This window comes from Sporothrix schenckii (assembly GCF_000961545.1).
Source record: "Sporothrix schenckii 1099-18 chromosome Unknown Cont38, whole genome shotgun sequence".
In the NCBI taxonomy this organism is placed as follows: Eukaryota; Fungi; Ascomycota; class Sordariomycetes; order Ophiostomatales; family Ophiostomataceae; genus Sporothrix; species Sporothrix schenckii.
In genome coordinates this window covers 1,003,068-1,026,969 of record NW_015971139.1, presented here as the reverse complement: position 1 = coordinate 1,026,969, position 23,902 = coordinate 1,003,068, and the positions used below count along the sequence as shown (strand labels likewise).

The window sequence follows — 23,902 nt, the reverse complement described above, 5'->3', positions numbered from 1 at the left end:
ACGTCGGCTTGGTCGGTCACGAGTTGTTGTTGAGCTTCGCCTATTTGCCTTCCGCATCCTCGGGAGCCGTTTTCTCCCCCGCCTCGCTGGCCTTGGGTGAAAAGTATGCGACGATCTCATCAATATGCCCGACCAGTGAGTAGTGCGACTCGCCCGGGTAAACTTTCAGGACGGCGTGCGGCATGCGGTCGGTAATCTGCTGGATCCAGGGCAGGGGCGTGTTGGTGTCCTGGTCGCCGTGCCAGAACGTGACGGGGTCATATGTGATGTCTTCGAACCGGAAACCCAAGTCGCTGCACAGCACCTGGGCGTCCTGCACAGTCGGCTCGGCACCCTGCGCAAACGTGTGAAAGAGGGCGCGGAACATGGCCTCGCGCCGTTCGGGAATGCTGCGCTTGGGCTCACCGTCCTCCTCGTCTTCGGGGTCAACCTCATGCACATCATGCACATCGTCATCGGCAGCCTTGGTCGACCCCGGTTTTGTCGTGGCGACGGTCGACAGCGACTCGACCGATGCGGCTACGGCGGCGACTTCTTCAAAGTCGGACCCGGCAATAGAGCCTTCGCTGTGCGTGTCGGCCACAGCGATCGCCTTGGCTTTCGCCGCCTCTTTTTTCTGTTTCTCTTCCGTCTTGCGCTCCGCCTCCTTCTTGTCCATGGCCGCAAACCAGTTGTCGATCCACCGCGAGACCATCCGCGTTCGCACCACCCACTGGATCGTGCCCGCCAACCCGGCCACCATCACGCGCAGCGCCGACGGCCAATATGTCGCAAACCAGGCCGTCACCCGCGACCGGCGAGGGACCACGCCCGCCACCCGAGACGCCCTGTCAAAGGCGCCGCCGCCGCACATGACGCCGGCGTGTGTGAGCACACCGGCCGGCAGCTTGGACGCACACGCCAGCACATAGGGACCGCCCCCGGAGCCGCCCAGGACGCCGAACTTGCTCAGGTTCTGGGTCGAAGCAAAGGTCATGACATCGTCGGGCCAGTCGAGCATGCGACGACCGGGCTGCAGCGTAGACAGGCCGTAGCCGGGGCGGTCGAGACACAAGAGCCGGACCTTGTGGCGCTTGGCGGACTTGTCCATAGCCTGACCCTCGAGGCGGTTGGAGGGAAAGCCATGAAAGTAGATGACGGGGGCACCCTCGGGGGCGCCATACTCGGCAAAGCCCAATGTGCGGCCGTCCGGCAGGGTGACAGTCTGGCTGTCGCGGTCAGGCGCCGGCTGGGATGGCGCTGCTGACGACATGGCCGAGGTGGTGTGAATGAAGGAGGCGGTGCAATTGGGTGAGGCGACGCCGTTGCGGTTCAGCTTGTTCTTTGTGTTCGAGGAGGCAGCACCGGATGAAAAAGCGGAAGACAAAGGGCGGCGGAAAAGGGCAGTCGCCATAACAAAAACGGACGGGGAGGGGCAGGCGCGAACAACGTGTGGAGAGGTGTGAATATTGAGGCACGTTGTGTGCGGGCCGGGTTGGGCCTGCCTGCTGCAGCGAGTTAGGGCTGCAGTCCGAGTATGGTGCCGTTTGCAGTCAGTCTGTAGACCAATGAGGCAGGCACGACGTCCAGTTCTATTTTCCGTACCGTATAGTCTACGTTGTTGTACCCTGTAAGTTTCTGAGATATTGTCCGAACTTATTTGAAAATAATTGGGCGAATTAACCCCTTGTTCAACACAGACGCAGGGAGCAAAATGCAGTTGACAAGGCTTTCTATTTATGTGGCTCTTCCATGTCAGATCGGGGTGTTTGCACCCGACTTTGGGTTTTTGTGTGTCCTTCGGTCGTACCTACTGTCGTATTTTGGCTTGTCAGTCGCTGAAGTTAGCCTCCTTCAGGGCATCTTAGTCCAGAGTCAAGAAAAGGAGAAATATGGAATGCAGGAAATTGCAAGTCTGTTCACATGACGTCTGAGTCAAGCTTTGATGTCTGCGTTGCACAATATTCCCCTGCTCAGAGTTGCTCCGGCCAACTGGGCATTGCCGTGTTCCGTGGTTATTTGATGCAGACGGCCTCCGCTGCCGCCTGCTGTAATCTTATCCTTTGCAATCTTAGCGTTTAAGTGCGCTGAGCCACGGTGCGCTTCCTATTTCCCCCGATCACCACTTACACGCTCCGCCAAGCTTTGTATCGGAACGATCGACGCGTTCCGGTGTTGGTTGCAAGTGCGACAGATACACATTCTCGACCTGTCGTCAATGTCACATTATGAATGGTAATGATATAGTCACTTGCATTTCAGTACGTGCTACATTCTTCGTCTCAGTCCCCTCCCACCCATCTCACGACGAAGACTTGCCGCTCTCGACAAGCTCCTTGCCAATTTTGCACATGTCGTGGTGCATAAGTGTGTCAGTCTTGGCGCCGTTGATTGCTGCATCGAGCATGACCGACGCGAGAACTGTCAACGGGATGCTGGGTACGCCGGCAACAAAGCCGAGAAGCGGTGCCATAATCCAGTCCTGGACGACGCGACCGCTGGTGATTAGGCCGGGCTTGACGATAATGGCCTCGACGTCGGGCTTGTGTTCGGCCGCGTAGGCGAGTACCTGGTTTTCGGTTTCGCCCTGGGAACCGTGTCAGCATGTCGGCGATGAAGCAAGGGCAAAAATCGGGCGAAGCCACCGAAGCCAGGACAAGAAAAGACTCACTCGCATCAGACTGTACTCGGGCTTGAAACTCGGCGTCTTGGTCTGGTCGCGCTCGGCGTTAATGCCGCTCATGTACATGAAACGGAACGGCGAGGTCTTGGTGCTGCCACCCCGCGCGGCGTGGATCGCCCGCAGGCCAGCGAGCGTGCTCGTCTGGCAGACGCGGCGCACCTCGTCGAAGGGATAGGCCGACGACTTGGACGGCGTGATGGCCACGGTCCAGATGCAGGCGTCAGCGCCGGCAAGGGCGGTCTTGACGCGGTCGTCGGCGTCGTAGGGGCCTTCATAGTCCTTGACAACGACACTGGTGAGCTTGGCGGCGTCGGAGCTGCCGGGGGCGATGTCGCTAGGCACAGGTGTGGCCTTGCGCGCGACAGCGACGACGGACGTGACTTCGGGCCGCCGCAAGCTCTGGCGAATGAGCTCGGTCGCGGTGTAGCCCGTGGCACCAGCGATGATGAGTTTCATGTTGAGCGAAATTGGATTGTACTGGAATAAAGTCGGTCGATGGACGATGCGAACTGGGTTCGGGTCGACAAAAACAATGCCATCTCTACTCCGCAGTTGTCTATTTGAATCAGGTCAGCCGGACTTTAAATCATAACACCGCATCTACCGCCGGGACGAGTCCGTCAGCGCGAGAGACCGGTGTACCAAACGACGCACACGAATTGTCGTCTTACTTTGAGAAATGGCGGGGAAGAACTTCGCAATTTAAAACAGGGCGGATCAGGTAGTGCGAGGAAGGAATGATCTGCGCTCCGCCGCCTTGCACCTCGCTGAGCCAGGGCCATTCGCCTGGCAGGGCTGGACGGCGTGCTTCGCGCTTCCCGAGGAATAGTTCTCCGTACAAACAACCTCTGAAGTCCGTCGCCGGCTCCTTCCCTCGTTCGGTTTGCAAGGCAAAATTGCCGAATTCGGAAGCATCCAGCAAAAATAGAACATGGCATGGGAGTGTCGCCAGTCCGACTAGAACGGCAGGAACGCACCAGCCGACTTCCCTCCCTGGCTTCCCCTTTTTGACTTCCGTTCTCCTTTCATATGCACGGCCTTTTCTTTCTCCAAACATAACTATCAATAAATAGACATGCACCACGCTTTCAACTCTTCGACACACTTCTTTGTCCTTTCCGTGTTTTCTTTGTTGTCCAAAACGCGACATGGCTGCGTCCGGTCAATATACCTTTCTGTTGGGGCCAAAGACTTCGCATGCCAGATACAATGCAGGGAAAACGGGAGAAGTGCGTGAAAAGAGAAAAATGAGGGAAATAACATGAAAGAAGAAAATGCAAGGACATTTTCTTTTTGCGCTCGACGAGCAAGTGAGCTCACGGGCTGTTCTTCCTAACATTGTCAACTCGAAAACAGCATCCGACGAAGCTTCATAGCGATACAACACCACGTCAAGCTTATCCAAGGTTACGATACTTGACTTTGATTTAATTTATTTCTCGAAATAACATCCGCAAATATGGACGAGCCTGAGAAACCGAAACAGAAGGAGGTGCGGCGGCCTTTTTGGGAGCAGCCTCCACCGCTGACAGAGGCCGAGCTGGCCGAAAGGAGGGCGCGGCGACGCGCTGGAAAGCAGAAAATTGCCGAGCTGGCAAAGGAAAAGGAAATTCTGGAAGCCCGCTTGGAAAGGCAAGCACGGGCGTTGCAACCACCGAGGCGCCCGGAAGGCAAAGGCAGACCGATCCGTTTTGCCAGAAAGCTGAACGCAAATATGCCTTATATTGAGCGCAATGTCAAGCCTGTCGCCATACAAAAACCGTCTGTGCCAGCTCTTCCTCCAGTTGAGCCTGAGCCCGCACCCGAAGAAGTAGCGCCAAAAGACGGCAAACACGACAAGAGCAAGGAGACGAAGCGACCGCCGCCGCTTGACATAACCCTCAACAATGCCGCTGCCGCTGCCATTGCCAAGGAACGGCGGCCTGTCTCTCCACCGGACCGGCCACCACGGCCTATGCGTCTCGCCGACGAGAGCGGCGTCACACTCCATCACATTCTTCTTGTCGTTAACGAGGCTCTCCGGGTCGAGATGCAAAAGAACCAGGACGTTCACGATGCACTGTCCCAAGACATCCAGGGCCCAATGCATGTGCTCGGCGACCTCGGCAGGCTCGTGAACATGCTGTTTTGGTCCATGGAGCAGCACCGGAAGGGACTGTGGCGCAACAGAAGGACGGCCATCCAGCCAGGCCAGCCCGACGAGCCTAATAAGCCAGCTCCAGTAAAGGAACCATGGCGTGGCGCACTCGCAATATTTTCGATACCCATGCGTTTCTTTACTATACCAACTCAAGACACTAGCCGAGACGACCTCGAAAATTCCCATCCATCCGAGAACATCGATGCAGACGGCGAGGATGGCGGGGACGAGAGTTACGACGACGATGATAATGACGATGATGACGACACTCTCTTCTCCATCATGGAGGCCGGTATTGCCAGGCATTGGGCATTTGACTCGGACAATGATGACGAATACGACCCCGTCGTGCGGGCTTTCCAGAATAGCGCCCAACGCGATGCACGAATCACGCGGGCTACGCGTGCCGTCAAACGCAGCTACGATGACGTCTTCAACGACGACGAAGATGCATCCAGCTCCGAACTGGAGTCGGCCGCCGAGCTGCACGACAAGAATCTCCTTGACTACCTCAACATCCGCTCTCCTTCGCTTCGTCCCAAATTTGGTGCCGACGAAGACAGCGATCACTCGTCCAACCCGCTTAACCCGCATCGCCACAAGACATACGATATTCAAGAGCAGCCCAAAGAAGAGGCAGAGGAAGAGCGGAACGAACGACAAGAGGCCAGGGACGCTCGCCGCAGAGCCAGGGCCGAAGCTAGGGCCAAGGCGGCCGCCTCAAAGGCAGAACGTGACTCGCTGCTTAAAACGCTTCAGGAGGAAGCTCATGAAGTTGCCACGGCTGCCGTCAAGAAACAGCTGGCCGATCTTGAGGACGAGCGGGACGCTGCTCTACAGCTAGCCAAGGAAGCGGTGTATGAACGAGACAAGATTGATGCGGAGACGGAGGACAGGGCCAGGGACATGGACAAGCTGCGCACTCTGCTGCGGGAGCTGATTGATCGAGAGTTTCCACACAAAGATAAAGAGGCTACCAAAGAGGAGAAAAACAAAAATGAGGCGGTACAAGGCCAGGTCGCAGAAGGTAGAGAAGGCGCCATGAAAAACGAAGGCGCGGAAGAGGACGAAACAGAGACGGAGACGAACGAGGAAGTCGAGCATAAAACAAAGGACAGCAAACAAGGCGATGAACAAGAAAACAGCAAGGCGAAGGGCGAGCACGACGAACGCCCCTCCGCTACAGAAGATAATCCGGCGCAACACGCAACCGAGACAGATCTACTCCCGGAACTGCCTTCCACGTCCGACTTCATGAGGAGAGCATCACGCCGATCGTCTCGCCATTTCACCCGTCCACCGGTATCACCAATTCCGATACCACCCTTGACGCCGTACCCACCTCTGACCCCAACACTTCCAATTGTCCCGGCGACTCCATCGACACCCATGGCCAATTGGGACAGGCAACGGCTTGTCAACGAGGTCCAGCGCATGCTTCACGCAACAGCACCACCCCCTACGCCTCTAGTTCGACAGTTCAACCAACGACCGCCGCCTCCATCACCGGCACTGTCACTTTTTAATAGCGGCACCGCCGCCTACATCATCCAGCGGGCCCGCAAACCGCTCGGCACGGGTATTTTCGCATCGATACTCGACATCCTGTTGACCATCCTTCTCATGATTGTGAAGCAAAAGACCAATGTCGAAACGGTTGGCCGGTGGATCCGGTCTGCTTTCTTGGTGCCAGCCTACCTGACTTTGACAAACATCGCCTTGCGGCTGTGGAACCGAAGACAGCGCCTGAGTCTACCACCGCTGCCAAACAGGACTCGCGGCCAGGCAGACGTACCAGACGACGCCACTGGTGTTGATCTACCTCTCGTGGCTTCGCCGGCATCGCACAGGTCCATTGCCTCGCTGCAACTGCACGACGCTCGCACGGCACTCGCCCTGGCCTATCGCCAACGTATTCGCCACGCGTACATTCTCTTCCCCAGAGACGCCCTCGCCGAGCTCACCATCTTCAATTTTGTTGTCTTTAGCATATTTCTCCTCGTCAGCACAATCAGTGAGCGCAACCTCTGGCTGGACGCCAACAACACGGCCGACGCACCGGCCCAGTACTTCCAGACGGCTGTGCTGCGGTACCGACACGACACAGGCTCCTGCTCCACCATGCCGCTCCTCGTACCGGGGCCGTACCATTTCTGTGCCTGCATCCCAACGCTCTTTGATCCGCGTATCATCATAGGGCCGCTTGTCTACCTGATGGCCGTGTGGCACGACAGCGTTTTGGATTATTTGTGGCTCGTGGCCCAGTGGCTCGCATGGGGTTTGAACCATGTGAGCCAGCTGTAGCCGTGGACTGAGTCAGTGGGTCGACGAGGGGGAGCCTGACTGGTTGCTGATTTGGCATCGTTTCATACAATTCAGAATTTTTAATAATTATTTTAAGCAAAAAAATATTCACAATGTTTATTCGATCCAAGGTTACTCCTGTCATCTTTTCAACGTGAGATTGATGTTTACTCTAAGTCGAGTTCCTTCTGGACCCATAACTTATCACGTGATAATAATATCTCATTACATAATCTTCCAAACCAGCAATCTGCCTCTCTGTTCAGTTTTCGCCCTAGTCGCGATCCTCTCACCAGCCAACCCCTTTGCTAGCGATTTTTGATTGAACTGTTCGGGACGCGCGACGACCCTCCGCGACAACCAGCCCATACTCCGGCGCCGACCACCCCGAAACGGCCCCCAGATCATCTTTCGTTCGCGGTAAAAACGCCGCGCTCCCTTCTTTGGCGCACGCGATCCTACTTTTTTGGTCCTTCTATCAAGTTTTGGGATGCATCCCACAGTCAAATCGATCACCAAATTCGCCTATTGACAGCATTGAGCGTCCATCGCCATCGTCGCGTTTGCTCCATCCGCGCATCGCCCCAAGCTATCCTACCACGTCTGAGTCCATCGATTGCACAAACGGCCGAAACGATCGTCACGGCACAACAATTCTATCACGCGAGGCGATCCTCTACTTGACCATTGGATGACTGAGGCGACGCAGCCGACAAGCTTTACAACGGCGACCGAACACGGGCGCTGACAGGACGGCCCCAGCGCCTCTCTTCGCCATGGCTCCATCTGTATGTTTCCCTTTGCAAGTCGCGCAGCGCGACCATAACTGGCACGCAATCCTGCGCTCCTACTAATACTACCTTTCCCCCTCTCCAGTATAGAATAAGTACGCAGACGCGACGTGGTGTACGGAATGCCTACCCGGAGCACGATGACTTCGAGGGCCTCCCCGTCCGCCAGTGGCGGCACGAATGGATCAACATCGAACCGCCCGTGACCACCCACACGAGCGAATCCAAAAGCAACAATCGGTGGGCCACAGACCTGCCCCACGGCATGCCCAAGGACTGGCACCTGCTGCCACCCCATACCCAGGACCTGCTGCGCGCTGCGCGCTCCGGCATCCTGTACAAACGGCGCGCGCCCGTCGAGGAGGAGGAGCCAGAAGCCGACGGTGCGGCTGCTACGGCGGCTGGTGCAAACAATGCTGCCAATGGGGCGTCAGGCGTGGCTGGCAAAACGGCTGGCACAGGTACGGCCGGCCACGGTCACGGTGCACAAGGCCACGGAAGCAACGGTGCTGCGGCAGGTGGCGCGACGGGCAGTAGTGCACATGCAAACGGCGCTGTCGGTGCTAGCGACAAGAAGAAGAACACTGCCAGCAGCAGCAACAACAACAAGGACAAGGAAAGTGGCTACGCTGTCAAAGTGTGGAAGCAAATGGCCCGCGACATCGACTCGCCCATGCCCTCTCATCTTGCCAAGCGCCGCAAGAACACCATTGTTCTGCCGCCCAAGCAGCTGACTGACAGCAACGGCATGCCGGCCAGCGCCAGCTTCGCCATGCCCATGGTTACCGTGGCCAGGGTGCGCCGCCTCGATGCCGCGGGCAACGCCTACGAGCAGTCCGTCACGCTCGCCGATGGCCAGCAGCACGTGGTCGACGGCGAAATCCTGTCCACGACCCTCCTGCCCGCCTCAACGCGCGACCTGCCGCCGACGCTGCAGCAACAACAGCAGCAGGGCGACCTGCAGGGGACACCGAACCGCAAGCGGGCGCCTCCGCCACGGCGCAAGCCAAAGGTCGGCCGGGGTCGCAAGAAGGGCGTCCTGCCCCCGGGTCTGCATCGCGGCCGTGCTGCCGCTGCCGCTGCTGCTGCTTCGGCCGCAGCAGCGGCAGCCGCCGGCAACCCAGGCGACCCCGCTGCGCCTTTGGCTGAAGGTGTCGAAGGTGCGGCGGCTGTGGCGCCAGTGGATGGTGTGACCGCAACAGAAGGAACTCCGTCGCTGGAGCAGCAGCTGCCTCTCCCGCCGGTCGGTGACGACTACCTGCCTGCAACAAGCACGGAAGCCGAAGGAGTTGCCAGCGAGAGTGTTGTTCCCAAGGACGATTTCGAATCGTCACTTGCCCCTGAGCCAAAGGAGGAGCCCAAGGACGAGGTGATGACCGACGTGCCTGCGCAACCGCAGTTCGAAGCAAAGCCCGGCTCGGAGCAAGAGCCAAAGCAGGACGTGGTTGGCGAACAGCCGTCGCAAGAGGAGTCAGCACAGGTGCCGTCAGCCGAGCCGGAGAGCAAACCAGAACAGGTCGAGGAGAGGCCAGACGAGCCGATGTTGGACCAGACGGCAGAACAGCCTGCTGCGGCCGAGCCAGAACTGCAGGAGACGCCTGCAGAGGTGCCCAAGGATGAGGCGACGGCCGACGAGCCTCCGCTACAGAGCGCGCCTGAGCCAACACTTGAAACAGCGCCTGCTTTCGAAGACCCCGCCGTGCCGGAGCCGGCACCGGTGTCAATGGCTGTAGACTCTGTTGTTGAGACCACCACTGGGCCTCGTGCTGCCAATGCGGAGCCGGAGCCAGAACGTCAGCCAACACCCACGGTCGAGGAGACAGCAGCACCGGTTGCTGCCGATCCGGAGCCCGAGGAGGCGTCGGCACCACCAGCACCAGAAACTGCACCAGAAACTGCGCCGGCAGCCGCGCGCGAGCCAAGCCCAGAGAAGAAGACGCCCGATTCGGCGCCGGCACCTGCACCCGAACCGGCCATTGCTGCTGCGCCTTCGGCCCCGCCTCCGGCGCCCGCTGCTGAAGAGCCTGATGCGGCCCCAGCGACTGCTGAGGAGCCGCCCACAGCCATGCCCGAGCCTACCTCGACACATGCTGAGAGCGCTCCTGTCGAGCCAACTCCATCTCCACCACTGCCGGCGGCAGAGACCGATGCACCTCCAAAGGAACCCACGCCTGTCTCGCCTCCAGCAGCAGCGGCTCCTGCTGTCGACGACACACCGGCAGCGCCATCGACGGAGGAAAGGACAGCAGAGCCTGATGTGCCGGTTGTTGCTGATGTTGCCGAGTCTGCGGCTGCAAGTGCGCCGGCGGAGGCGAAGGACGCAGCCAGCGCATAGATGCACAGGTGCAATTTTTGTACGAGATACGGTATATACGGCTTTTAAATCTTTCATATTGGTTGATGTATCTTTTTGTTGTTTCTGGCCCCAAGACCATTTAAGGAGTGTAGTATTGTTTCTGGGCTAAGGCGCGTCTTGTGGTTACCTCGATTGTATAGTGTTTTTGGTGTATATCGGTTAGCTTTCTTGTTTTATTATTTTCTACCACCATTTTGTTACCGTCATATGTATTCTCTGCATTTCCTACTCTACTACAGACGACCTAGATTCTCTGACTATTGGTTCTAAAATAGAATCAAGCGTTTGTACTATTTTATTGCAGCTGTTTTTCGGTATTTTTATTTTTTTATCTTTTTTTTTTCAAGCAAACAACTGTTTCGAAACAACGAAAATAAAACAAAAGTAAAAAAATAGTATTTTCACTAAATACTACGAATATGAAATGCCGGACACCACGACAATCCTCGTCCGGCGACATCGTAGCCCCGAAAGCCTCTAGACATGTTCCACCGCCAGTTTCTCTGTAATCATCCTGATTTCATGGCCTCCTTCGATAGCCCACATCTTTGACCTATTACACCATCCCGTTCAGTTCATTCGAGCCGCCGGTCCAGCCGACATGTGGCATGCAATACTAATGCGAGTCTCGGAGGGTTCCAAAGAGACTGTTCAGGCCGACGCGACACGGGTGGTGCCAGTCAACTTGGGCTGTCTGTTAGCGGCGCTCAACATGGTAGACAAAAACGAAGGAAACGAAAAAACGAAATGAAAGACCTACCAGGACTGGCGCCGGCGTGAAAGCCGAGCCGCCCACACTGCTGTCCTCGTCCATCTCTTTGACGTGCGCCGCAGTTGCGGTGGACGTGGCCGCGGCCGTCTTGGCTTCTTGGGCACGGCGGGCCTGTTCGCGCAGCCGCAGACGGCGCAGGACGACAACGGAGCCGACGACGAGGACGCCGGTGCTGCACAGGAAGAACCAGAAGAGGAACATGGTGAGGGCGTTCATGTTGCCATTGTTGGTGGTGGAGGTAGAGGTGATGGCGGTGTTGATGGTGCTGGAGCCGGGGTGGGCATCGGCGCCGGCGGCGGCACTGGCCGAGGGCGCAAGCACGTCGCCGGTCGTGGAGGGGATGATCATTGTACAATGGGTAGTAGTTGATGTTCTTTTTGGTGAAGAAGCTGCGGAATGCGACTGCAAACGAGTGCGTAAGTGATATCAAAAAGTCGCGATTCTGGTAAAGGCGAAGAAAGTTGAACGAGAGACAAAAAAGAAAAAGAACATCAAGAGAGCAAAAGAAGTTGCAACTGAACGATAACAGCCACATTTTAACAAGAAGCCCAAGTCACTCGTGCGTGGAGGGTATCGCGAGGCAAGGTGGTGGCCGTGTAACGACGACTCGATGTTCTCCTCTTAGCATTGTTCTCCGCGAAACTGTGATTGTGGATGTTAGTCGCGCGAAGAACCTTTGCGCACTTACACGGCGATCCCCACTCTGCTTTGCCTGCACGTATTGTATTGTTCTCGTCAAGCAAACGCGACACAGAATGCAAATGACAAAAGAAATTAGTATTTTGTAGAATCGCATGTAGCGGGACGTAGTGTAAATCCAAATCCAAAGCGTATCCAAAAAAACAAAAAAAACAAAAAAAAAGAACCAAGACAATGGAGAAATAGGGCCAAAAAAAATCCAAAAAGCAAAATAGCTTCCTTTCGCAAGGGCTCCCCCGTTCTGTCCTCCATGACCTCAATTTCCTCTCACCGCCTCGTGGTATAATTAAGTGCATTGCAGCGAATAAAAACAATCCGTCGTCCTCGTCGTCTTCCCCCCTCCTTTTTCGCGTGGGCGCCTGCCTCTTTACTTCTGGGGCATGACCATGCCCGGCTGGGCCTGGTAGCCCTGGGCCGAATTGGCGACAAGGTGTGCCGTGCGCGTCTTGACCTCGTTGTCCTGCTGGATGAGCGAGCAGCACGGGCACCAGTAGGTGGCGCAGCAGTCGGCCGTGCCGTCGCCCTGGATGCCAAAGCGCTCGCGGATCTCGCCGCGCTTCATCATAATGTAGATCCAGCCGCAGCCGGTGAAGCAGTGGATGGCGAGGAAGACCATGCAGTCCGAGTTCATGGAGTCGGCGCCCTGCATGGTGGGATCGCGCATGCGGTCGGCCGTCTTGCCGAGCAGGACGCAGGGCAGGAAGGTGCCGAGACAGCACGAGTCGCACGGGCTGCAGTCCATCAGGCTGTGGTTCCACTCGCTCTTGTTGGCGACGCCGGGGCCGGCGCCGACGACGGCGCGCTGCATGGGCTGCTGGGCCGCATACTGCTGGGGCTGCTGCTGGATGGCGCGCTGCTGGGGCTGCGGCTGGGGCTGCTGAGGATGCTGTTGCGGGTGCTGCTGAGGAGGGTACTGCTGCGGATGCTGTTGGGGAGGGTACTGCTGCGGGTGCTGCTGAGGCGGGTATTGCTGAGGATGCTGCTGAGGAGCAAACTGCTGGGGGTGCTGCTGGGGAGGATAGGCCTGGGCGTGTTGCTGAGGCGGTGGCGTGCCGTACTGGACGACGCCGGTCTGCTGAGGCGGGTAGGCGTGGACCTGCTGAGGCGACGGGCTGCCGTACTGAGGCTGGCCCTGGGGCGGGTAGACCGCCTGCTGGCCCGGCGGCGGCGTGCTATACTGCGGCGGAGCCTTGTAGTCCATTGTGTGTAATGTGTAGTTTGTGAGGTGGTGAGGTGGTCAGATGGAGGATCAAAGAAACGTGATGCGTCGATGATGGGACGGAAGGAAGTAGGGGAGACGAAGGAAGATGAAAAGAAGAAAAGAGGAAAGAGCCAAGAAAGAAGAATAGAAAAGAAGATGGAAGGAGGGGGCGCTCAAGTAATTAAGAGTGGAAAGAGCTTTGGGGGGACAGGAGGAATGCTCGTGTCAGACAAAAGAAAAACAGAGCAAGGAGGAAAGGGGGAAGGGTGTGCAGAGTGCGCCTTTCCCGTTGACGGACAGCTTTCGATAGGCTCGATGGAGACAGGGGGCTCGGCCGCATGTGTATCTTTATGACACTTGTGAACAGCGCAAAGTGCAAAGGACCCAAGAAAAGGGACAAACTAAGCATGGGGCACCTAAGTATGGGTGGTCTCTTTTTGATTTGTGCGATTCGACTGGGATGGATGGACAAGACGGGCTGCAACTGGGCTGAGTCGCTGGGGTTGGAAAGGCACACATCAAGTTCACCAATACGGAACAAAGAAGGGATTGAACTACGGGAAGCAGCTACACAGCACTGAGCCACAAAGAGATAGCAAGGGAAAATAGGAGAAAAGCTGCCAGGACCGAGCAAGGCCTTGGCAAAGCCCAAGATCTGCGGCGTCCATGAGAAGTCTTGGTACTAATCTTACACACGTGCATTTTGAGGACGTGAGTACGAAGTAGGCTGGCCAGATACGTCGGTCGTACTTGTGGTAAGCTTTGGACACAGATACACACATACTCTGGACTGCCACGATTGTCGGAGTCAAAAGACAAGAGTTGCCTGCTCACCGTCTGACTCGTACGACGATCGCCTGGATGTCCATGTTGCTGCTCAGATGCTGATGTCCTGTTTCTTTGCTTGCTCCGCAGTCGCTTTCTTAGCGCGAAGCTATTCTAGCCGTTGCCCAAAGGAAACTGCAAAAACAGCCTTGCCGAGACGTTATGTCCTGGCAAGTCCATCGCTGCTTCACTGATGGGTGGACCGCGTTATAGACGATAGGCGCGTTTAAAACTCGAAAGTACAAATGTACATGACACCCCTCCCCTCTTTCGTGGCAAGAAAATGGAATGAGAAATGACAGGATAATGGGTGCCGAGAGTTCGAAAGCTGCTTGTCCCAATGGCACACATCTGCGACGGCATGTCTACAGATCTTTTGACGTTGCATGTCCCGAGAGCCAGGCCACCTGGCCTCCACCGCATGAGACCAGCAGCGCGGAGCGCAAGGGCCCAGAAGCAGCGAAGAGGACGGCAGACTGAATGTGTCGAAAGCTCCTGAGCTTGAATGCAGTTTGAGGCTCGTTGTCATCCTTTTTGGAGTCGCATGTCGTCCTGCATGATCATTTTCACCCTTTTTACGTTATGAAAGCCGGCCACAATGGTCTAGAGACCTTTGCTGACAAGCGTACTCACGTCGTAAGACGCCAGGGTTGCGTTGTTCACTTGCTTCCCTGCATCGTCTGGTTGTGAAAATGTGACTTTTCTTCAAAGGACTGTGGAGCTACTCTGGGCGTTTTGGGGAGAACTCTGTTAATTTCAGATTAACCTATTTTTTTTGTTCTGGGCTGAGCTTGCAAAGTGGCACCCGCTAGTGTGGTGCGGCTACTGGGAAAGTGGACTTGCAGGGACTAGTCATGGCGTGGGGCCACTTTCCTGTCGGTTGTTGACTGTTGGCACTGCCCTGATGGTGACCTCGATAGGCAGTGTTGATGCCACTAACAGTAATGGCTCTCTCCCGCACAACACTCACTCTTCCACGAACGCAACCCACCCATGCCTGGCAACCATCAAGGCCTTGCCGCGTCGTAGCGTTTCATGGGGCTGCCAACAGTACCCGAGGGGCGTGTTTGCGTCTGTTTTTCGTGTTCCATCCTCTGGCCCCCATCCTTTCAGGGCTGAGCAATCTCTTAACGCGCCGTCCGCGACCTGTTTCGGCGGGTTCCAAACGGATTGTCTTTGCAAGGAATGGGCATGCAAGTCACTGGTTAGGCATGGCAACTGTAATTGCGACGCACTGAGATTGGGTTCGCGGTGGTGACCCAATATGGGAAACGAAGTCGTGTGTGGCACTAATGAGTAAACATATCGTCTCGTGTTTGATCCCAATTTCTGGCTCACTGCATGCCAAACACGAGCCTGAGGCCGTTTCTATCCATTGTATTTTGCATGTGTACGTTGCAGACACAACGCATGAACATGGAAACGGCTCAACGGCAAGAGAGAGTAAAACATACATTTCACACCGCTTTCAGTGCTCGCTGTGCCCCGTTAACGCGTCGTGATATGACTATGCGACGCGACTCTTGGCCCCCTCGATCGCTTATTTTTTTTTTGATTCATGTATATTCCTTTCTGGATCATGGCCTGGTTTGTGTACGGAGTATTACTGCTCCGAATTGCTATTTCATTCTTCCGCCTAATCTGATGAAGGAACCGATCCTCTTTAGAATTACCAGCATTTCGAGGGTCGAGCCAGAGTCCTTTTGTTCTGGACCTTTGATCATTCTTCCCTATTTTCCTTCTTCCTTCCTATCCATTTTGGATCTGCTTTTCTCACTGTCCTGTCTGTGCTCTGTTCTCGTCGTGTCGATCGGTAGGCAATCTTTCCTCTTCAGTCGCCATGGATAGGCTGACTGCACCACGTCGTTTTCCCTTTTTGGCCTTGACTTTTGGTCATCGATCCCAGTTCTGGACCTACGTCGTATTTCTCGTACAATTTCGCAACTACTAGAGCCGCAAACTTTTGCGTTTCCGAATCTCACTGGTCGGCCAAAATTCTCCGTCCAACAAAAGTGTCGATCAACGTGGGGACTCGTTTTGTACAAAGATTGCTTGTGTGAACTGCGCTGAAGGGATTTATCTACTACGAAATGTCCTGAGAGCATCTATAACTTTCGTCATGAATACATGTTTATCCCTTCATTTGCTTCACTCTGCCTGAGTTCCCGAGTTTCTTTCAAGGACTTTCAGTACAAAATTTTGGAGAGAAGCGGCGAGATGGAGAGCAGTTGGACGCGCGGGAAAGCTGCCCGACCCAGAGTTTGCCAGTGCGTACCTGAGCTCCTGAGGTGGCTCGAGCCTGCCATGGCTGGCAAAGATCTGCGTTGTCCCCCAAATGGTGCACAGCCACAGCAGCTGAACCGTGGCCTGGGAACCTCATGGTCTCAAACAAGCACCCTGTCACTTGTCCTGGTCTTTTGTCCTGGGTGGCCCGCTCTTTTGAAATGCCGTGACCTTCCAACTGCGGCAACCTATTGCAACGTGCGGCCGTTTCTACTGCACTGGCAAGGCATGTGCCCATATGATATAAAATGGAGTACGAATGTAAGAACGACGTAAGATACATGTATCGTAATATGTAGTGCTTCGTTCTCCTTCCCACACTGAAATCATCGTTGCCGGCCACCGTATCATACATCACCGCTCCACTGCCTTGCTCAGAATCGTGTAGTCCGGCACAAACGTCTTGCCGCGACGCAACCGGCGCGTCGTCGGCGCCGACGCGTCCGTCATAAAGCCCTCGTGCTTGTAGAAGCGGAGTGCGCGCTCGTTGGATAAAAAACACGTCAGCATGACCTTTTCGACGGGGGGGCCCAGGTTGTGAGCCACGATGCTCTGGAAGCCGAGCAGCACACGGCCGAGGCCGGAGCCCTGGAGACTGGGCGATACGTGAATTTCGTAGCAGTAGACGACGGCATGGCCCTCTTCGTATGTCGGCATCAACGAAGTAAAGGCGCATACGTCCTCTGCGCTTGCTGCGGTCTGATCTGTGTCTATGGTGCCGTTGTTGCCGCTGTTGCTGTTGTCGCTTTCATTGGTAGCTTCGTCGGCTTGGTTCACCTCCTGGGTTTCGCTGACACTGCCGCCGTGCCCGACGCGCCGCACAATAATGTATCGCAAATCTGGCAACCGCATCTCCTGCCGCTTGTGGTCGGGCCGCCACCTGAGCTTCGAGGCCTCATAATCTCCCCGGCTGGTAGTCTCAATGAGAGTGTAACAAGCCTCGAGCGTTGCCTCGTCCAAGTTGGCCGGCCGTGCTAAGCGGATGCTGTATACTTCGCTGGTGCCCGGGCGTGTCCAGGAGGTTTTCCACGGTATTGTGTTGGGAACCCTGTGGGTTAGAGGTGGGAACAAGTGCATATATGTGATATTATGTAAGTATGTATGCCGCTGGACTTACTCCAGCTCGAGGTAGTCTTTGACAAACTCGGCGTCAGATTTCTTGTTTGCCGTATCAATTGGGCTTGTCACGGCCCGCCGGCGTTTTAAAATGGCCATGCCCGGTTTGAGGCTCACGGGCCGTGATTTCTTAAGCCCAGCTGGGCCCGCGATCCAGCCTCGATCGCGAAACGCGACTTGACACGATGTTGACTTCGAACGCGACTCGGCGTTGTCCCGTGGCCGCGCCCGAGATCGAGTCCCCCCCCTAATCCCACCCTGTATCTGCGCTTAGACCCAATTGACAGTAGGGTATGACACTCAGTCAGAGAAAGGGACAGTGGCGTGATTGGCAACTTTTCGCAGCCTTGTGTTGGTTGCTGTTGGTGGTCGCACCGGTTTGACGCTCCAACAGACCGTTGGATATCGCAATGGTGTGTGGTGTGGGGCGCCGTCACTGGAGCCGGATGTAATACAGGGCATTTCCACCCTAGCCAACCACTACCGCTCGAATTCAGTGCATTTCGGCAGAAAAGCGAAAGGCTGAGAAATCCAACGACATAAGTCGACGACATAATACAACATACGGCGACAATAAATGACCAAGCCAGGATAAGTCAATGACGCCCACGGCCGGCACAAAATAGCACCGCCAAGCTAGACCTGGGCACATAGCCGAGCGCCATGCACCGCCTCGCCGGCCTCCGGCTTGCGATACGAACCATCTCCGTCCCGGTTTCGGTGTCGGTTTCGTCCGCTGCCACTCGTGCGTATACAACGGGCGCTGCCGGCCCTATCCGCACCTCCCGGATTGGCGGCAAGACGACCCTGAGCCTGGAGCATTTCCTGCAGCGGTCCCGGGCCTTGGCGCTGTACCGGACGATTGTGCGCGGGACCCGGCAGATCAGCGACCCGACGACGCGCGCCGAGACACGTCGCTTTGCGCGAGAAGAGTTTGAGCGGCACCGCGGAGTGACGGATTTGGTGAGTGCCTCTCAGTGTTCTTACATGGACCCCGTGCAATACAATGCTGACCTTGCTGACCTGCAAGACACATATCCGCTACCTGATCTCAACGGGTAAAACTGAGTGGCAGAACACAGAGCGGTATATTGGCGGGATGTAGGGCAGCCTCTTTAAAACAAAATGGACCTGCCACTACTTGGAATACATGGCTATTTGATACTTTAGTATGACCCACAGTGTATGTGCAATTATTTAAAAAGTCTTGTGAAGACCGCCGTAGATCCGTTTTGCTGCATAAATTTGTGCTGATCATGTGTATATGTATCCCGGTGTCTATATACGACGCCAATTTCTCCCCTTGAGTATTTGGCCCTCCATCTCATGGTATCGTACAAGGTCGTCTTCCCTCCCTCTTCTCTCCTTGTCGTCCATCCTCTCAACCTTGTCTCTGCTTGTGCCGCGGGTTTGCCGAGCAGACAATGTACATGTAACCATTATGCCGCTTGCCGCCCTTGCGCCGCACCACCTTGCAGTGCTCGCACCGCTTCTTCACCGAGCTGTGCACCTTCATGCCGCGCACCTGTTGCCGGCGGCCGTGGCCGACGACGTGCGTGTGGGTGTGGGTGTTGCCGGGGGTGTGCTTGTGTTGGCAGGTGGATGCGGAGGTGGCAGCAGTGGTCGGCCGCGTGGCCGAGCCGGCGACGAGCGAGAACACGCGCTGCTGCTGCTGCACTTTGGGTGCGCTGGCTTGCACGCGGAGTGCCGACATGGCCGTCGTCAGGGACGAGACCGAGCGTGTCGATGTGGTTGCAGAGGAGGTGGAGGCAGCCGCCGCGGCGCGCACAGAGGCCGGCGCCAGCAGCCGTGCAATCCGTGCAATCGGCATGGTGTGTGTATGTGGATGCACGTATGAAGTCGTGACGCGTGCAATTGAATCGGTACTGACGAGGGTGGTGAACCGATGTCGTCCGGTCCTCGAGTCGTCCGGCCGTTGAGGTTGAAAAGCTCTCCCGATTTTTTTCGATATTCGACCATAGATATCGTATGGGCGGAATTGTGGAGACATGGTCACGTGGTCATATCACCGCCAAAGTCATCAGGATGTCATAATGTCACTACAAGTCCAGACTCTCGGATGATTTGAGCTCTTTTGAGTTTCATTAGAATCAGTGTTCGAGACATGTTTACACACTTCGTTTTCATGGATTTCGGACCTCCGGGTCCAATGTCACTGGTAGTCGTTCTCGTTTGCAACGCTCAATTTGAAACCTGTGGTATTTAGTGACTGTTGCACTGAGTCCAGTTTCAGCATAGCTTATTGTTTCTGCCTAGCTCGAAAAAATACCGCAGACCTTCCACTGTAACTTGCCAAATTATAGGTAGTCGCACGCGTCAGCTAGCGCCTTCGCCGTCGTTTCCTAACAGTCACAGGGGCTACTGCTATGCCTCGGCAACCGCACATCTAGATGGGTATGTCAGGAGTAAGGCTGGGCAAGAGTGCCTTCCCTCGCAGCACTCAGCCTTTCCGGCGATATCTTGCGAGCGTGCCTTCCGGTGTCCATCTCGTCACGTATTCCATTCCCGGAAATACAGCATTTTTATAACGAGCTCTCCTACGTACTCTATTTTCTACCAACTCCTCCCTACACCTCATTCCTACGCAACTCTTTTGTCTTTCTCCTCCTGTTGCATCTCCTTCCCTCATTTTACTTCGCTGAATCACCTCGTTGCCCCGACTGGTTGATCTTTTGAAGCATTTCAACGAAAAATAGGCAATCGAGGAGACGACGTGCGCAGACAGCTGCCGTACCTAAAGACACGGCACGAGACCTAACCCGGTCTGCTCAATTAAGTTTAAAAATATAGGCATATGACTGCGGATACTCCAGTCTAACGAGGCCGTTAGACGACAACAACCCACGACCGCAGTCTTCCTTTCCCGCAATGGTCGACCTCACCAAAGTCACCACTGTCGCCGAGACGCTCAGGCACCCGTCCTACCCGGACGCCACATGGAACCTGCAGCCCACCCGTAGTGGGCGGCTTCCCGTGGCTGCCGGCCGGGGTGGGCCGTTGCGCATTGGCTGGGAGGTCCACGGCGAGGGCCCCATCAGGATAGTGGTATGTCCGATTGTCGCACATGGATCCTGTGAATGGCTTTATGGATCGACTGCTAACAATATTAGTTCATCATGGGCCTTGGGTCCTTCAAGACGGCCTGGCAGCGCCAGACGCTGTACTTTGGCCACGAGCGGTACAAGGACTACTCCGTCCTGCTGCTCGACAACCGCGGCATGGGCGACTCGGACCGACCGTTGATGCGCTACACCACCAAGGACATGGCCCTCGACGCCATCGAGGTGCTGGAGCACGTCGGGTTTGTCAACCAGTCCGCCGAAAACGGCCGCTCGGTTCACGTGGTCGGCCTGTCCATGGGCGGCATGGTCGCCCAGGAGCTCGCCTGCCTCATCCCCAACCAAGTCGCCTCGCTGGCCCTGTGCTGCACGGCCTCTGCTATCGAGAACACGTCTGCCAGCATCTGGGAGAACCTGGCGAGCCGTGCTGCGCTCATCATCCCCAAGGGCGTCGAAGAGAGCGTCCGGGGCACGGCGGGACGCATCTTCAGCGACAAGTTCTTGACCGGGCCGGACAACGTGACGCTCCCCGTGCCGGGCACACACCTTGTCGGCCCGCCGCTGCGCCATCTGTACACGCCTGACAAGACCATCCCGCCCGACACCATAGCCCTGCCCGAGCAGACAACGAGCAGTGCCGAGGCGTATGCCAAGGACCCGGCCACATGGTACCGTACGTTTGACAGCAACTACCAGCGGTTTGTCGCGCAGGAAATGCATAAGCGCAACGACCCGCGGTTCTCCACAAAGGGCTTTTTGCTGCAGCTCATCGCCTGCGGCTGGCACCACAAGTCGGCCGCACAGCTGGCCGCCATGGGCGACGCCATTGACCGGCGCCGCATCCTGATCATCCACGGCACCGCCGACGAAATGATCTCGGTCCCACACGGGCGCAAGCTGATTGAGGCCATCCAGCCGGCGCAGTCGCACATTGTCGAGGGCATGGGCCACGCACCATTGGTCGAGCGGTGTGACTGGTACAACCAGACGCTGACGGACCACTTCCACAACGGCGAGGTCATGGCCGGGCGGGCCAAGGAATAGACGGAGGGTGGAGGGAGGAGGAAGGTGAGGTGAGAGCCGAAACAAAAACGGATTTGAAAAAGGAACCGACGTTTTGATTATGTATTTTACGACCCTCTGTTTCTAGACTTTCTAGACCTAAGACTCCCGCTGGCATTGCATGCTGATTGTACTTCGTACTCGTGGTGATGATTGTAATACTACGTCAGCTTGAAGGCGTTTCTCTCCAAACCCAAGCATCTCCTGTCCTCCGTTCTCGTCTACCATTGCTCTTCCAAAGACTTTTGAACGCAAAACGCTCGCTAGGACGAACATGCTATGATTAACACTGTAGGAACGCCGTGCTTGCCTTTTGTTTTAATGACTCTTTTCCGCTTTCCTGCACGTCCGTTACATCATCACAAAGCCAATTCCGCTCAGCTTGTCTTCGTCCAGCCGGTTGTTCCGGTCGACACCACCGGCTATCTGGGCGGCACGGTAGTTGAACAGGTAGTAGTGCAGCTGGCCGTCACCGGGGCCGTACTTTTGCTGCTCCAGGAACAGTGCATTGTCCATGATGGACAGCGCGTTGAACACGTCGAAGCGGTTCTTCTTGGCCAGGATGAGCGCATCGCTCATCAGCTCGTTGAGCCGCAGCTTGAGCGCGGGCTTGTCAAAGGGCGTGGTGAGGCCGGTTTCGGTCGCATAGTAGAAGAGGTAGGCGGCGCGGATGACGTTGTGGCGCGGGTTGTTGATGACGGACGAGTCGAGGCAGTAGAAGGAGAACATGTCGGTGATTTTCTTGGTCTTGTCGTCCTCCACGACGTACGTGTACACGACCTGCTCGTCGCCCGGCAGCCGCTTGTCGAGCAGCCAGTGGTCAACCTCCTCCTTGGTAAACTCCATGGCCATGTCGAAGCGCTGCAGGTAGCGCGTCAGCAGGTCCTGGACGGCGGCAATGTCGCCGGCGACCATGTCGCGCAGGCCCTTGGTCTTGGTGCGGTCGGGCAGCGCGTACTTGCGCACTTGGAACTGCGGCTTGCTGTTGGGCGGCAGCGGGCTGAAGCCGACCTCGTACAGCTTCTGCCAGTCGAGCGAGCGGTGGTAGTAGCGGGAGGTGCTGACGGGCTTGGGCAGGACCACGCCGGCCGTGTACAGCGCCTGCCAGACGCCCTCGAGGTTGCACAGGCGGGTAATCTCCTTGATCAGGATGGGTGCCAGGCGCTTGGAGCGCAGCTTCTTGTGGATGACCAGGAAGTTGACCTCGGAGGCGTGCAGCACGGCTTTGCGGACGCGCAGCTCCAGCGGGATGGCCGAAATGAAGGCCACGAGCTTGCGCGACTGCGTGGCGCGCACGCCAATGTGCCACGCCTTCTTCCAGCCGGGCGACATCATGGCCCACTTCAGGATCGACTTGGAGTAGCGGAAGCGGAACATGGCCTCGCCGTCCTCCACGAAATGGCCCATAAGCAGATCAAACACTTCCTGGAGCTGCACGTCGTCGGTCAGGTCCACCGTGTCCCACTCGAAGCCGTCCACCAGGGGTGGCCGCTCCTTGGGCACGTCGTCGACTGTCATTGCCTGGATCGGGCCCTCGGCCACGCTCTTCTTCTTACCGGCGCCGGCCTCGTCCTCGCCAAACTTGGGCACGGGCTGCGTCTGCCAGAACTTGTAGCTCGCCATGTCCTTTGCGTTCTTGCCACTGGCAGCCATGCCCGTCATGATCTCGGCCAGGTTCATCCGCTTTAGCGCGGCCAGGGCGGCCTCGGCACTGATTTTCGGCTCGCCTTCGCCACCGCCGCCGCCGCCACTGCCGCTGCCACTGGCCGTCGATGCGGAGGCGCCCGCTTTGTCGGCAATCTCCTGCGAGATCGCGGGGTTGAGCTTGAGCAGCTCGGCCACCTGGTCGGCCGGAAGGCTGGAGATGGTCTTCTTCAGCTGCGACTCGGCATCGGCGAGTGTGGCCGCCTTGCCCTTCTTCTTCTTGTTCTTCTTCTTCTTGCCGCCGCTTCCCGCTGCTGGTGCGCTGCCGGCGTCTGCTGCTGTGGAGGCATCGGGGGCATGTGTCTCGTCGTCGGAGCCGCCCTCGTCATCGGAGGCGTCGGCCACCTCTTTGCCCTTCCCATTGGAGGGGATCTCGCTCAAGGCGTCCGGCTTTGCGTCCTCAGCCATGGTGGGGTAGCCCAGAGGTGGTTGTAGGTCGTTGCAAGGTAGGTATGTGCCGGAGATTGGTTGGAGGGCAAGGTAGTCGTTTAAATTGGACGCAGAAAATATATAAAATAATGTTCGGCCTCGAGAGAGTGTCACGAGCCAAAACAAGGCGACGCAGCTTTTCGAGACGTTGCAGATTTCCTTGCCGGTCTAGGCTTGGTCGCACGATTTGCGCCTGCCGTAATTCCTGGCGCACAAACCCCCCAACAACCATACCCCGCCGACAGCTTCTTAAAACTGGGGGAAAGCTCGCTACCAGTTTCGGTTGAGAGTCGAGGTCACGTGTGTCGCTTGAGGCTGTGACCTTATTACTTGGGAGTAGTATTTCTACTCGATTGGCAGCAAGTATTTAGGACTGCTCTGAACGTGTTGAATATTGTCTTGGCGTATGAGATGCACTGTAATTCGTAAGGACCAAAGACATAGCCATTGACATGGCAAGCCTTTTAAAAGAATGGTA

At 56.6% G+C, this 23,902-nt stretch overlaps 11 protein-coding genes across 11 annotated transcripts; 4 read left to right on the top strand and 7 right to left on the bottom strand.

Annotated features, from left to right (window-relative positions):
- Positions 1 to 40: 40 nt before the first annotated feature.
- On the bottom strand, positions 41 to 1,393 carry SPSK_06301 (uncharacterized protein; the record flags this gene model as incomplete). Its single annotated transcript, XM_016733007.1, has 1 exon — positions 41 to 1,393. One exon carries the CDS (start codon positions 1,391 to 1,393, stop codon positions 41 to 43), a length of 1,353 nt encoding a protein of 450 aa, XP_016592065.1.
- Positions 1,394 to 2,281: 888 nt separating this feature from the next.
- On the bottom strand, positions 2,282 to 3,719 carry SPSK_06274 (uncharacterized protein; the record flags this gene model as incomplete). The annotated part of the gene is made up of 3 exons (XM_016732980.1): positions 2,282 to 2,566; positions 2,651 to 3,218; positions 3,334 to 3,719. The coding sequence occupies 3 exons, from the start codon at positions 3,717 to 3,719 to the stop codon at positions 2,282 to 2,284; spliced, it is 1,239 nt and encodes a 412-aa protein (XP_016592064.1).
- Positions 3,720 to 4,121: 402 nt separating this feature from the next.
- On the top strand, positions 4,122 to 7,106 carry SPSK_05907 (uncharacterized protein; the record flags this gene model as incomplete). Its single annotated transcript, XM_016732616.1, has 1 exon — positions 4,122 to 7,106. The coding sequence occupies one exon, from the start codon at positions 4,122 to 4,124 to the stop codon at positions 7,104 to 7,106; it is 2,985 nt and encodes a 994-aa protein (XP_016592063.1).
- Positions 7,107 to 7,882: 776 nt separating this feature from the next.
- SPSK_05981 (uncharacterized protein) lies at positions 7,883 to 10,232 on the top strand (the record flags this gene model as incomplete). Its single annotated transcript, XM_016732689.1, has 2 exons — positions 7,883 to 7,894; positions 7,983 to 10,232. The coding sequence occupies 2 exons, from the start codon at positions 7,883 to 7,885 to the stop codon at positions 10,230 to 10,232; spliced, it is 2,262 nt and encodes a 753-aa protein (XP_016592062.1).
- A 637-nt stretch (positions 10,233 to 10,869) lies between these two features.
- Positions 10,870 to 11,373, bottom strand: SPSK_10718 (uncharacterized protein; the record flags this gene model as incomplete). Its single annotated transcript, XM_016737019.1, has 2 exons — positions 10,870 to 10,947; positions 11,014 to 11,373. 2 exons carry the CDS (start codon positions 11,371 to 11,373, stop codon positions 10,870 to 10,872), a joined length of 438 nt encoding a protein of 145 aa, XP_016592061.1.
- A 718-nt stretch (positions 11,374 to 12,091) lies between these two features.
- Positions 12,092 to 12,925, bottom strand: SPSK_06545 (uncharacterized protein; the record flags this gene model as incomplete). The annotated part of the gene is made up of 1 exon (XM_016733248.1): positions 12,092 to 12,925. The coding sequence occupies one exon, from the start codon at positions 12,923 to 12,925 to the stop codon at positions 12,092 to 12,094; it is 834 nt and encodes a 277-aa protein (XP_016592060.1).
- A 3,462-nt stretch (positions 12,926 to 16,387) lies between these two features.
- Positions 16,388 to 17,248, bottom strand: SPSK_06531 (GNAT family acetyltransferase Nat4; the record flags this gene model as incomplete). The annotated part of the gene is made up of 2 exons (XM_016733235.1): positions 16,388 to 17,081; positions 17,151 to 17,248. The coding sequence occupies 2 exons, from the start codon at positions 17,246 to 17,248 to the stop codon at positions 16,388 to 16,390; spliced, it is 792 nt and encodes a 263-aa protein (XP_016592059.1).
- Positions 17,249 to 17,812: 564 nt separating this feature from the next.
- Positions 17,813 to 18,254, top strand: SPSK_10720 (complex 1 protein; the record flags this gene model as incomplete). Its single annotated transcript, XM_016737021.1, has 2 exons — positions 17,813 to 18,112; positions 18,180 to 18,254. The coding sequence occupies 2 exons, from the start codon at positions 17,813 to 17,815 to the stop codon at positions 18,252 to 18,254; spliced, it is 375 nt and encodes a 124-aa protein (XP_016592058.1).
- Positions 18,255 to 18,530: 276 nt separating this feature from the next.
- SPSK_06634 (uncharacterized protein) lies at positions 18,531 to 19,160 on the bottom strand (the record flags this gene model as incomplete). The annotated part of the gene is made up of 1 exon (XM_016733335.1): positions 18,531 to 19,160. One exon carries the CDS (start codon positions 19,158 to 19,160, stop codon positions 18,531 to 18,533), a length of 630 nt encoding a protein of 209 aa, XP_016592057.1.
- Positions 19,161 to 20,038: 878 nt separating this feature from the next.
- SPSK_06342 (alpha/beta hydrolase) lies at positions 20,039 to 21,273 on the top strand (the record flags this gene model as incomplete). The annotated part of the gene is made up of 2 exons (XM_016733048.1): positions 20,039 to 20,215; positions 20,281 to 21,273. The coding sequence occupies 2 exons, from the start codon at positions 20,039 to 20,041 to the stop codon at positions 21,271 to 21,273; spliced, it is 1,170 nt and encodes a 389-aa protein (XP_016592056.1).
- Positions 21,274 to 21,642: 369 nt separating this feature from the next.
- Positions 21,643 to 23,403, bottom strand: SPSK_06150 (glycylpeptide N-tetradecanoyltransferase; the record flags this gene model as incomplete). The annotated part of the gene is made up of 1 exon (XM_016732857.1): positions 21,643 to 23,403. The coding sequence occupies one exon, from the start codon at positions 23,401 to 23,403 to the stop codon at positions 21,643 to 21,645; it is 1,761 nt and encodes a 586-aa protein (XP_016592055.1).
- Between the last annotated feature and the right edge of the window lie 499 nt (positions 23,404 to 23,902).